The 10987-nt window shown below is 42.1% G+C and overlaps 1 protein-coding gene across 3 annotated transcripts; it reads left to right on the top strand.

Annotated features, from left to right (window-relative positions):
• The first annotated feature begins 1760 nt into the window (after positions 1-1760).
• ccnl1a (cyclin L1a) lies at positions 1761-10589 on the top strand. Of its 3 annotated transcripts, none has more exons than XM_031861196.1 (10): positions 1761-2101; positions 2297-2371; positions 3171-3280; positions 5143-5263; positions 5424-5488; positions 7986-8085; positions 8214-8318; positions 8659-8912; positions 9083-9154; positions 9290-10589. In XM_031861196.1, exons 1-10 carry the CDS (start codon positions 1862-1864, stop codon positions 9771-9773), a joined length of 1626 nt encoding a protein of 541 aa, XP_031717056.1. In that variant the 5' UTR covers positions 1761-1861; the 3' UTR covers positions 9774-10589. The 3 variants fall into 3 exon arrangements, with proteins under 3 accessions (XP_031717056.1, XP_031717055.1, XP_031717057.1); XM_031861195.1 differs by having other exon boundaries at positions 9083-9181; XM_031861197.1 differs by lacking the exons at positions 1761-2101; positions 2297-2371; positions 3171-3280 and adding an exon at positions 3718-3843 and having other exon boundaries at positions 9083-9181.
• Positions 10590-10987: the final 398 nt, after the last annotated feature.

Genomic DNA, 10987 nt, shown 5'->3' with positions numbered 1-10987 from the left:
AACATTTTTTTGTGAAATATTAGCGTTAGATAGTTTTACCTCTAACACCCTGAGAGGGTGGAATTACTATGATGAGAGTTTGCAAGTGGATGCTGCTTAGTTATAAGGGGTCTCGAGCTAAAAGCTTGGAAACAACCAATAGAAACTTATTATTTCAGGTCTTAAAACTATACTTCTAACAAGACAAGGTATCAAGATTAGGTAATAATGCAGGATCCACCATAGTTGATATTTTACTTTTGTGGTGCAAATTCCCTCACAAATTTGTGGGTATAATCAAATTATAAAATACCAAATTTTTTTTCAGTGAAACTTGAGTTTTGGCGCCTTGTGCAGGCCAATTGCTCTCTTTGTAAGAAACAACAACAACAGAGACAATACCAGCAAAAATAATGTTTGGGTTTATAGATACAACATTCACAGAAACAAACTACAGACACATACTGCAGCAGTATAGGCCCACAAGTCACTTGTTGGTAAAACTGTTTCAAACATAGAGGCTGTACTGCAGCATCAGGCTGTTGGTGGGGATTCCGTACAAGGTCAGTATATAAATCCTCATTAGACACATTTTAAACACAGAAAGATCATTGCTTCATGGGCCGCCTGACTTTCAGAAACCTCAACTGGTGGGTCTCTAGCTCTCTCTGCTGTCTGGTTTTAGTTACTGCAGGGCTTCAGGCTACACCTTCCTGGAGGGAGTGAACACAATGTTCCCCGTACAAACTGTTCACATGAGGCTGCGCCTTCTTTCACAGAATCAATGCCGAAGTCCTAAAATCAAGCTCAGAGTTTGTCTTAAACCATTTTGTCCTGGTCACCCTACCTGGGTTACTGCTTTAAACGGTTAAAAGTAAAATAACAAAGCTGATATCACTGACTTCCTGTACATTTTGTGTAAAATACGACAGCGAGTTCATAATAAAATCTAAGTATCCGCTGTGACTCATATTTCTCCTAATTGGCGGATGGATATGTTCCATGGGTGAGAAGTCAGGACTTTCCCGTAATGCACGTCACTGAAACCCTTAGTGGTGAGTCGTTTCCTTCTGTTGCCTTCGCGTGATGTTGGAAATAACACACTTACCGACTACACTAATGAAATGATATAATGAGATGTCTTTATTTCTAATACGAAGTGATATTTAAGGGGCTAAATACATGGGGGGTATTGTTTTAATTAATTGTAAAACTGAGCCTCCATATAATAATTTAAATATAAATCGGTTAAATCGAGTGAGACACTTCTCTGGTGTTTTCTTTCTGGATGCCGGATTACAGGGTCTGTAGTGTCAATTAAGATAGTGAAACAGTTTTGACCAACAACTATTAACTGTTTTAGGATTCATTTGTCATTATTTGACATCTAAAATACTTCTGATATTGGAAAGTTGAGCTCACATGGAGCTCGTGAAGGAAGCATGAGATATCATCATTTGTAATGGGAAAACCATGGAGCCATTTGCATCTCAGATCAGCGGATCTGTTTATTAACTATTTGTATAATGCGTGATTAACTTTGTTTAGACTGTCGGGAGTGTGCAGTTGCAATCTCCAAACAGGTGAGAGAAAAGAAGAAAAATAACCGGTAATTGACTGACCAATTGATTAACGGTGACCGATTAAATGCATGTTACACTCCAGTGAAGTTCGTGAACATTTGGGAGCAAAATGTCATGTAGTTTTTGTTCAACGCTTGAGTATCGAGGAACTATTTTATCGGCGCGGATGTGCACAAACGTTTGCGTCAGACAAGCCGGTTACGTCACGTGCTTTGTCAGTCACCCTGCTCCGCCGTCGTTCCGTCGAGGCTGGACGAGTTGTTTGCTGAAAACCGAAAAATCGCTTTTTCTGGGTGAAAATGGCCGCAGGTCCTCTCTCTGTCTCGTCTAACGCATCCACAAACAACGATGGCATCCTCATCGGTGACAAAGTTTACTCGGAAGTGTACCTTACGATCGACAACTCGCTCATACCGGAGGAAAGGCTCTCTCCGACGCCGTCGATGGTCGACGGCCTCGACTTGAACACAGAGACCGACCTTCGCATCCTCGGGTGTGAACTGATCCAGTCGGCGGGCATTCTCCTCCGGTTACCGCAGGTAAAGACTGCTTCGTATTATATATGTCGGTGTGTGTTTTATTCACATTGAGGAAATGTTAGTATTTTTCATGGCCTGGTGTTAGCTGTTTGCTAACGTTATCTTTTGTAACGTTGGCGTGGTGTAGTTAAAATGGCGGCGGTCCATTGTGTAAGGTTAGGCCTCCTTATACAAGGTCTGTATCTTTCTCGACAGGTGGCAATGGCAACGGGGCAAGTACTGTTTCATCGTTTTTTCTACTCCAAGTCCTTCGTCAAGCACAGTTTTGAGGTAAGTCAGTTTAAGCCTCTGGCTCACTGTCAGGCCGCTGGTTATACTAATGTTAGCATAGCTTAATGTTAGCATGGCTTATATCGTTGTGGTTACGTTTCATGGCGGCCATGTTGTCGATACGTTGTACCAGCGTTTATGAACTGCTGTAAGACGAAGAGGGGACATAATTCAAATCAAGAGGAAACTAATCAAATACTTGCAGTACAATAATAACACCGAATCTAATCATTCATTTTCTATAGTGGAAGAACTTAAATAATATAAAAGTATTGCAAACGTTGCACGTGTAAGTTTATCTTAAGAGTCTTAAAACCTTTTTGTTCTAGATTCAATTGGTCGTTTGTTGGCTAGTCAATGTAACATTATACATCTTCTCATTCTACCAGTAATATCAGCAACTTTAAAAACTCAATATATAAAAATATAGTGACACAATTAGTATTACTACAACTATTTGATTGGTCTGTCTGAGAAGTTCTGCCCAATATGGTAAATGCTCAATCACACTGTTCATTGTGATGTGCAAAAACAAAATTATATACAAATTTATAATTTCTTTAAAGCTGTTCTATTCTCCGATAATAACTCCTCCCACGTGATGTAAATCTTCCAGAGATATTAAAATAGTAGCTACCATAGTATAAATAGGCACATAGGAACATTTCTTGATTGTTGGTACATTTATGTCTCCTCATTGGTATATTTTAATGTGTCTGTACTCTATTATCTCTGGATGCATGCCATAGGTTATTATACTCTGTCTTCCAATCGTTTGTTTCAATCATCTTCTTTCCAGATTGTTGCGATGGCTTGTATCAACTTGGCCTCCAAGATTGAGGAAGCACCGCGACGAATTCGAGACGTCATAAATGTTTTTCACCATCTGAGACAGATCCGAGGCAAAAAGTAAGTATCGCCAATGAACACAGTCTTCTCTTTTGTGAAATAAAAAAATAACTATTTTAATGTTGTATTGTATTTTATTTTTTTTTGCTGTGAAAGTGCTCTTCTGTATATCCTTGTACTCTAAACCATTTTAAAACTTTTCAGTTTCCGCTTCACTGGTAGTTTCTGAAGTGTAATTGTCTACCTTATAACATCTGAGTTTGACGTTACACTGAAATTGATATCGTGACAAACTCGCTTTTAATAATTGACGAGCATTTTAAGACGAGGCACCGCTGCTCTATTAGCGCGTGTGCCTTTTGTCTTCATAGAAATCTGTTCATGTCTATTCTATAGACCGTGGCATTAACTTGGCTTCTTTTTTCCCTTGCAACCAACTAACAGCGACCAGCTACATTTACCAAAGCCTGGGTGATGTGGAATGGTACGTAAGACGAAGCAGTCGGCATGACAACCATGATGCAAGGGGGTCTCTCCTCCCCCCCCCAGGGCCACCCCACCCCCTCCTGTGGGAGACGCCCGTGGTCTGAACCCCCGTGGGGCACTGGGATCGGGGATGACAGGTTGGCCGAAGGTCCTTGGCCCCCCGGGGCGCCTTGAGGACTCCTGTGGTTCAATCTTAAGCTTTTGGGTATCTGTCCGTCACTCTGCGGACCGTTTGGGTAACGTAGTCTCCTTCACTGACTGCTCTTCACCGTGCATCTTGTTTGTGCTTTAAGAGTAAAAAAACCCATTCACCAACTGTCTGCCAACCCATGGCTTTTATAGAAATATCACCTTGTTGAGGTTGGAGTCATTAATTGGATACTTAGTAGTCCATGCGGCTTATGTTTTAGTTTAGGGTCAGTGCATTAGCACTCTAGCTTTAAGAGATTGGTATTAAATTCAAGGGAATATGAACCAATTAAGAGTAACTGTAACCGTAACCGTGGTGCACTTGAAGCAAGTCTGTTGATTTAGATGTAGATTTGGACTGTTGGTCGTGTTAAATAATGGACATCACACAGATGCGTTTACCATGCATGTGGCTTTTAGCATGACAGTATTCACATTAAATTTGTTATTTGAGACATCAGAATGCTAGATTTTGATTTGATCATTGTTTGTAAAGATGCTAAATTATTCTGAAAGTGTTTTAAAGTTCTATTTATTCTGGTATTGTGATATATACTGCATATCATACATGGTACTTGATGTATTATAGGGAGGCCGACACACCGTCTGTTTACAGATTTATAGATCAGAATGCATCTAATCTTAAGGTTAATGCAGTTATTGTAATGAATGCTGAAAATCTGTTTATTAGTAGCATTTGAAATGATCTGTGTTCAACCAGCAGATGTGTTGTAGGTTTGTACAGTGTTCTGTTTGCAGTGACGGTTTTTGGTCTGGATATGCTGCTGTACTATGAATGAAAGTCAAGTGGTTTTGGTTACATAACAGATTATTAACTTAACTGGTGTATACAGTATGTAAGAATAGGTGAGAATGATTTGTGACATCTCGTCATAGTAGTTTTGGGTTTTTATTCTAGTCCATGTTTGAAGATTGTAAAATATTTCTCATGTTGCGGTCTTGATGTGGGCGATGGTCTGAGTTGATATTTCTGTAAAAGCTGTGACACCTGGTGAATGAGGTAGAGGGCCGTCTACAAAATCCCATAACGCTTTCACGTGAACCACAGGAGTCCTCAACCCCCAGCAAACTGTCAGGCATGCAAACAGTTAAACCTGTTGCTTTTAGTTGGTTGAAACGGGAACAAAAAAAGAAAAGAGTGCAAGAAATCAAAAGGGCACTTTCTTTATTTATTTTTATTTCCAAAGGGGGAAACATTATTTTATTTTGATTCCTTTATGAACCAGGACTCCAAGTTCATTGATACTTGATCAGAACTACATAAATACCAAAAACCAAGTCATCAAAGCAGAACGGCGGATCCTGAAGGAGCTGGGCTTCTGTGTGCACGTCAAGCATCCTCACAAGGTGAGTTCAAGCCACACTTGCACCTATTTAAGTTGTGCTGCGCAGTGTACTTCAGCTATTGCAACCACACAAGAAGCAGCTTTTGCAGAATATTCTGAAGCATCTGGAGGCGTTACTGTGTTTTTAACGTACAGTTTTTTGTTTTTTTTTATGATTTCAGATCATCGTCATGTACCTTCAAGTCCTCGAATGTGAGAAGAACCAGACGCTGGTCCAGACGGCCTGGTAAGTTCCTCCCTAGTTCTCCAATGTCCATCTCCCACAGCAGCAACCTGTGTCATGTCTGCAAGAAGTGCCACCAGACCTGGGCTAAATATTACGTTGAACGAGTTTCAAATGGTTGAACCGCTTGAAGAGCACTTGATTTATCTGCTAGGATCTCGGAACAAACCCATATGTGGAAACGACACCACCTGTCGGATAAGTGACGTTCAAGTGCCCCCATGTGTTCTTAAGCACAAATTTTGAAAATTATTCAACCACCATTTCGCCCAGGTTTGACTGCGACGTTCCCTCACTCCATTTTAACCCTTCCACCTCTTTATTTTTTGTTTCTGATGGAGAATTTTTTTTTTTATTGCAAACCTGTTGCGTGTCTCACACTCTTGTCTGCCCTTACATGGCTTTGCTGTAAAGTCTGTTTGATTTGCGCTGCCCGTGGAACTTGGTTTAACTTTGTCCTTTCTCTCTACTCTTTGATTAAAGGGTAGTCCATGCTGGTAAGTCACATAAAGAACCTCTGAACTCTGCCTCCTCCAACCACATGACCTAAGGAAGCTCCCCCCATTGGCTGGCTGCCCCTCTCCAGACAGCCAATCCCAATGCCGAGATTCACTGAAGGGGGCGGGCGGGCCTTTCCCAACAGCCAACATCATCTTGTTTTCTCTTGGGTGTCCAAAAGGATTTGTATTTTTTTGGTCTTGCTACAAAGGTTTTAACTGTAATACCCAGTTTTGCTAAGTAGCTACATATACATTTATATTCTGACTTTTTTTTTCTAGTTTACTTGCATCTAGCAATGAAGTAAACTTAGACACAACAGAATAACTTCTTTTTTTTGACCAGTTTACCTGCCTATTTTTTTATTATTATTTACAGTAGTATACTGTGTCCTGTCCCCAACTTACTTGGTGTCCAGACATGTGTCTGTCTTACAGGCTGATCCAGTTCTCAGGTTTTTCCTCCACGGACCTGTCTCACCCACGCAGCAGTCAGAATCCAGCGGCCCTGTGTTATCTATGGTAGCGTTAGCAGAGCGGGTTCACGCCGACATGCCAAAGTGCAGGTCGTTCGATGAAGGCTGGCTAGACTGGAAGTAATCCTGGTGTGGCAATGTCGTTATGAGATACTTGTGGCATGCTTCCAGCAGAGCAGCTCATGTTATTTGAGTCGAACTGTGGAACTTGACACACAGTATTTGGAGACTTTTCACTGCTTTGTGATTAGTTGTTTTTTTTGTTGCTGGTTGTTCCTCTTGATAATCTGAATGGGATCAGTGCTAGTTTACCGGGGTTTAACCATCATGTTTCTGTTATCACACTTTTTTTGTCTTTAGGACTTCTATGTTTCTTAAGGACATAGATGCTCACATCACCCTGTACTCCTCTGATTCACATCCTGGCCATTTTGTCTTTCCTTTTTTTCCTAACTCTTCATGGCTAATCTAATTTATCCATTGTTCCAGACAACCCACTGACACATAATCTGTTTATATCACAGAGATTTCACTTAACCGAAGTAGTGAGGCCTACGTTGCCACCTAATGTCTTTCTAGATGAGTTAAAGTGAAATGGGGTTGAAGACGATCAGTGGTCTTCCGGGGGTTCGTTTTAAAATGTGGCTGGAAAGCATTCATCTTCATTTAAAAGTGGTTACTGTTTTGCAGTTAAGCCTTCCCATCAATGTGAGTATCACAAGCAGGTTGTCAGAATATTCTGCCAGTGCTGCATCATTTGATGACATCAACATGCCACTGACTCCCAGACTCTAGCTGTCGTGCATGCCACCATACATGCTGTGCCTCCCTATTCTCTCAGATGTAACCGTTTGAAAGCAACTGCATTCTCCATGAATGTGTTGAATCCGTGTGTCTGCATGCCCCCCCCCCCTCCACACACGGCATGTCATAATCTCAATCATTAGTCTTAATCTAGCTACTCAAAGGTCAGTGTGGTAAAATGGTGTTGGCAGGTCTTCAGTAGATTTTTTTTTTTTCCCCCATTTGTGTCTTCATGCTTTACCTGTGACATACAGCACTCCCATGGATGCCCCAGAGAGAAATGGACAAAGTTAAATTTTGACAGATCCAAGTGCATATTGCTCCTCAGAACTGTGTAACTCAAACTGTATAACCATGGTCTTTATCGCTATCAGGGCTTATGATTGATTTGATGCTGTTAGGGCCTCTGTTGGTCTAATCCTTAGTCAGTGAGCCGTTAGTGTTGATGCTTGTTCAACAGTCACCCACCGAAATGTCTGGGTGGTGAAGAGGTTGTTTCTTAGTCGTAAGATTGAGCTAAGTTTTAAAAAGGAATGAAAAATCTAAATCTTTATCAGAAAGTTAAAAACATAAAGCCCTGATAAATCAGCCGATCACTGACCGACTAACGACCTGCGGCTACAGCTGTGACACGTCTTTAAGTGTGTCGGTATGGGTAAGAGGTGGCTTTGTGTAGAGAAGATGCTATGTTTTTGTTTCTATGTGTTGTTTTTGTCTTCATAGGAACTACATGAATGATACCCTGAGGACAAACGTGTTTGTGAGATTCCAAGCCGAGACCATCGCCTGTGCCTGCATATTCCTCGCTGCTCGAGCCCTGCAGGTAGTTTTCACATGGCCACAAATGCTTTATCACTGTTTTTGGACTACATGTTGCCTACTCAAATCCTCTCTAGCTCTACAGTATTGTACCTTTCACATAATACTACCTTCTGTGCATGTGTCTGCCAGATCCCTCTGCCATCCAGACCTAACTGGTACCTTCTGTTTGGAGCCAGTGAGGAGGAGGTTAAAGAAGTCTGCATCACCACCCTCAAGCTCTACACCAGGAAGAAGGTAGGCATCTTTAGAGAGCACAGTACTAGCGTGACCGTGCATCATATGAATAATGCATTAGTTAATAGATAGTTGTGGAAATATCTGCATTTGAATATTTCAGCATGCTTCATTTCATCCCCAAATTTTGCCCAGATGACATTTTAAGCGTGTATGATATATAATTAGGAACCTGACTATCCATCATTGGTCGTAGACTGAAAAGACGGTCTAGATTTGGGATTAAAAGCTTACTTCATTTGGTGCATTGAGTTCAGAAACGTTAGTCAACGACACTTATAATATGGTGTTATTTGCTCACAGTCGTCTGTGTAAACTGACGGCGTGATTTCTTCCCCAGCCGAACTACGACCAGATGGAGAAGGAGGTGGACCGGAGGAAAATGTTCTTGACCGAGGCCAAGCTGAAAGCTAAAGGCCTGAACCCCGACGGTACCCCTGCACTGTCCACGCTGGGGGGCTTCTCTCCGGCTTCCAAGCCCAGCACCCCAAATGTGGCAAAGGTGGAGGAGAAGTCTCCAAACCCCCAGACCCTCAAACCCGTTAAGAAGGAGCCAGAGAGCCGGACTCAGGTCAACAAGAGTCCACACAATGGGTAGGAAATAAACGCATGTTTTAGCAATAGCCACCCTCACTTTCCTTAAATGCTTTCCTTTTGCCTTCATTAAGTTACTCAGAGTACGAGATGGCTGTCATGCCACTTATCTAACGGTGTTTGTCTTTCTATTTTCATTAGTTCCTAATATATATGGGGCTTTTTTTCAGCTTAAGGAAAGACATGAAGATTGGGAGGAACAGCAGGAGCAGAAGTCGATCTCGTTCAAGAACACGTTCCAGGTCTAGATCCCGCTCACCTCGCAGACAGTAAGATCACTTGTTTATGTCAAAATGTTCTAGTTAAACATAACTTTTATTTATGTTTAACTAGCTGAATGTATTGCTCATCTTCCTCTTTTGCTTCTCTTTCCACAGTTACAACAGCAGACGCAGTCGCTCGGGGACGTACAGTTCTCGCTCACGCTCTCGCTCTCACAGTCGTAGTCCATCGCCTCGCCGCCATCCGCCCTCCCCCCTCCTCCCCCACCTCAAGTCCAAGTCCAGCCACCACGGCAACAATAGCGACTCCAAGCCCAGCAGCCGCCACAGCAACAGTGGAGGTGGAGGAACCGGTCACAAGAGGAAGCGCTCGCGCTCTCGCACACGATCCCGCACTCCGGTCAAAGTAGACCGGGAACGGGACCGAGAGAGGGAACGGGAGAGAGACAGAGACCGCGGCTCCTTTGACCTCTCCACAAAGAAACACAAACACGAGCGAGGAGGTGGCCATCGAGGAGACCGGAGGGAGAGGGAGAGGTCTCGGTCCTACGACCGGGACCGGGAGCGGGAGCGTGGCCACAAGAGCAAACACCACAGCAGTAGTAGTGGGCACTCAGGACATAGCCGTCACCGCCGCTGAGACAACACACGCCCCTCTTTGGGACTGATGGTCACTGAAGCATTTTCAGTATACGCAAAACTAAATCAGATTTTTGCCGTGTTCTCTGAATGCAGTGTGCTAAATCAGTGTAACTGCCAGTCTTTTCATTTAATGAAGTCACATCTTGCAAGTTCTTCCGAAGGTTGAATGGTTGCACTTAAACTATTATGGAAGTCAAATATCTGTCGGATGACTTTGCTGACATGTCATCAGACTGCAGCTCTGCCATGGGTGAGAGAACAGGCCAGGTTTGGTTTCATTTTGAGTATATTACCAGCCTAATGCAACATAGTTGGGTTTCTGGGTTTCTCATATGCATCTGGAAAATGACCATTTAAACTACTCGACTTACAGGAATGTTGATTCTCCTCAAGCTTTTAATTTTGTTGGCCAAAGTCAAATAAGTAAATATTTAGTTTTTTTTTTAATTGAATTTTGCCTTGTCATCGGTGGCAATTATGGAAACGTTGAAATTACCTAAATCCTACACATACCGTCTGCATGTACAAATGTCTTTGTTATAGAATGTTCATTACTTTGACTCGTCTACACGACAGCACACTTGTAGCTGATATTTGGCAGAGGTGGTTGATGTTGTGTCTCTATGGTTTGGAAGTGTGCGTCTGAGGAACCCAGGCTGCAGCAGTATCTACCAGCATTCAGTGGACTATTTGTAGGTTTACCAACCTTTTGTTTCACCCAGCTCAGACACGATCAGTGGTTGAGGGAAGGCACCAACGCAGTGCGACATCAGTCCCAGTCCGGTTGTCCTGCCCTCTCCCAACTATACGTTTATCTTCATTTTTCCCATGATACCGCCACTCCGCACACCACCACCATCTCTCTAGCCTCCCTTATGTTCTTAGTTTTACATGTGAAGTTATGGACTTTAAAACAAACCTTATTTACAGTGTAAAGATGGATGGATATCCGCTGACAAAATGTGAACGCTTTGATTTATAAAAGCGAACCGCTCAGTGGAACCATTGAATGAACAAATGTAAAATAAAAGAGATCATTCAGGAAGATCAGTATGTTTGCACATTAAGGGACAGGTGGGCGAGTGGTATTTGTTTCCATCTCTTTTTTTTTTTTTTTTGACATGTTTCTAAAGCTGTTTTGTACAGTTTCAATTATATATCTACGTTTTCCTTTTTTTTTTTTTTTTTTTTTTTTTTTTTTTTTTTTTTTTT

Source organism: Anarrhichthys ocellatus, unplaced genomic scaffold, assembly GCF_004355925.1.
Source record: "Anarrhichthys ocellatus isolate YVR2014 unplaced genomic scaffold, GSC_Weel_1.0 scaffold24, whole genome shotgun sequence".
NCBI classification, from domain to species: Eukaryota; Metazoa; Chordata; class Actinopteri; order Perciformes; family Anarhichadidae; genus Anarrhichthys; species Anarrhichthys ocellatus.
Note: the sequence above shows the minus strand (reverse complement) of the source record. Positions and strands in the feature narration are given on the sequence as shown.

Coding starts and splice junctions, on each gene's coding strand:
- ccnl1a (XM_031861195.1), top strand. CDS start 1,862: ATGGCCGCAGGTCCTCTCTCTGTCTCGTCTAACGCATCCACAAACAAC. Junction 2,102..2,296: donor TTCTCCTCCGGTTACCGCAG/GTAAAGACTGCT, acceptor CTTTCTCGACAG/GTGGCAATGGCAACGGGGCA. Junction 8,319..8,658: donor AGCTCTACACCAGGAAGAAG/GTAGGCATCTTT, acceptor TTTCTTCCCCAG/CCGAACTACGACCAGATGGA.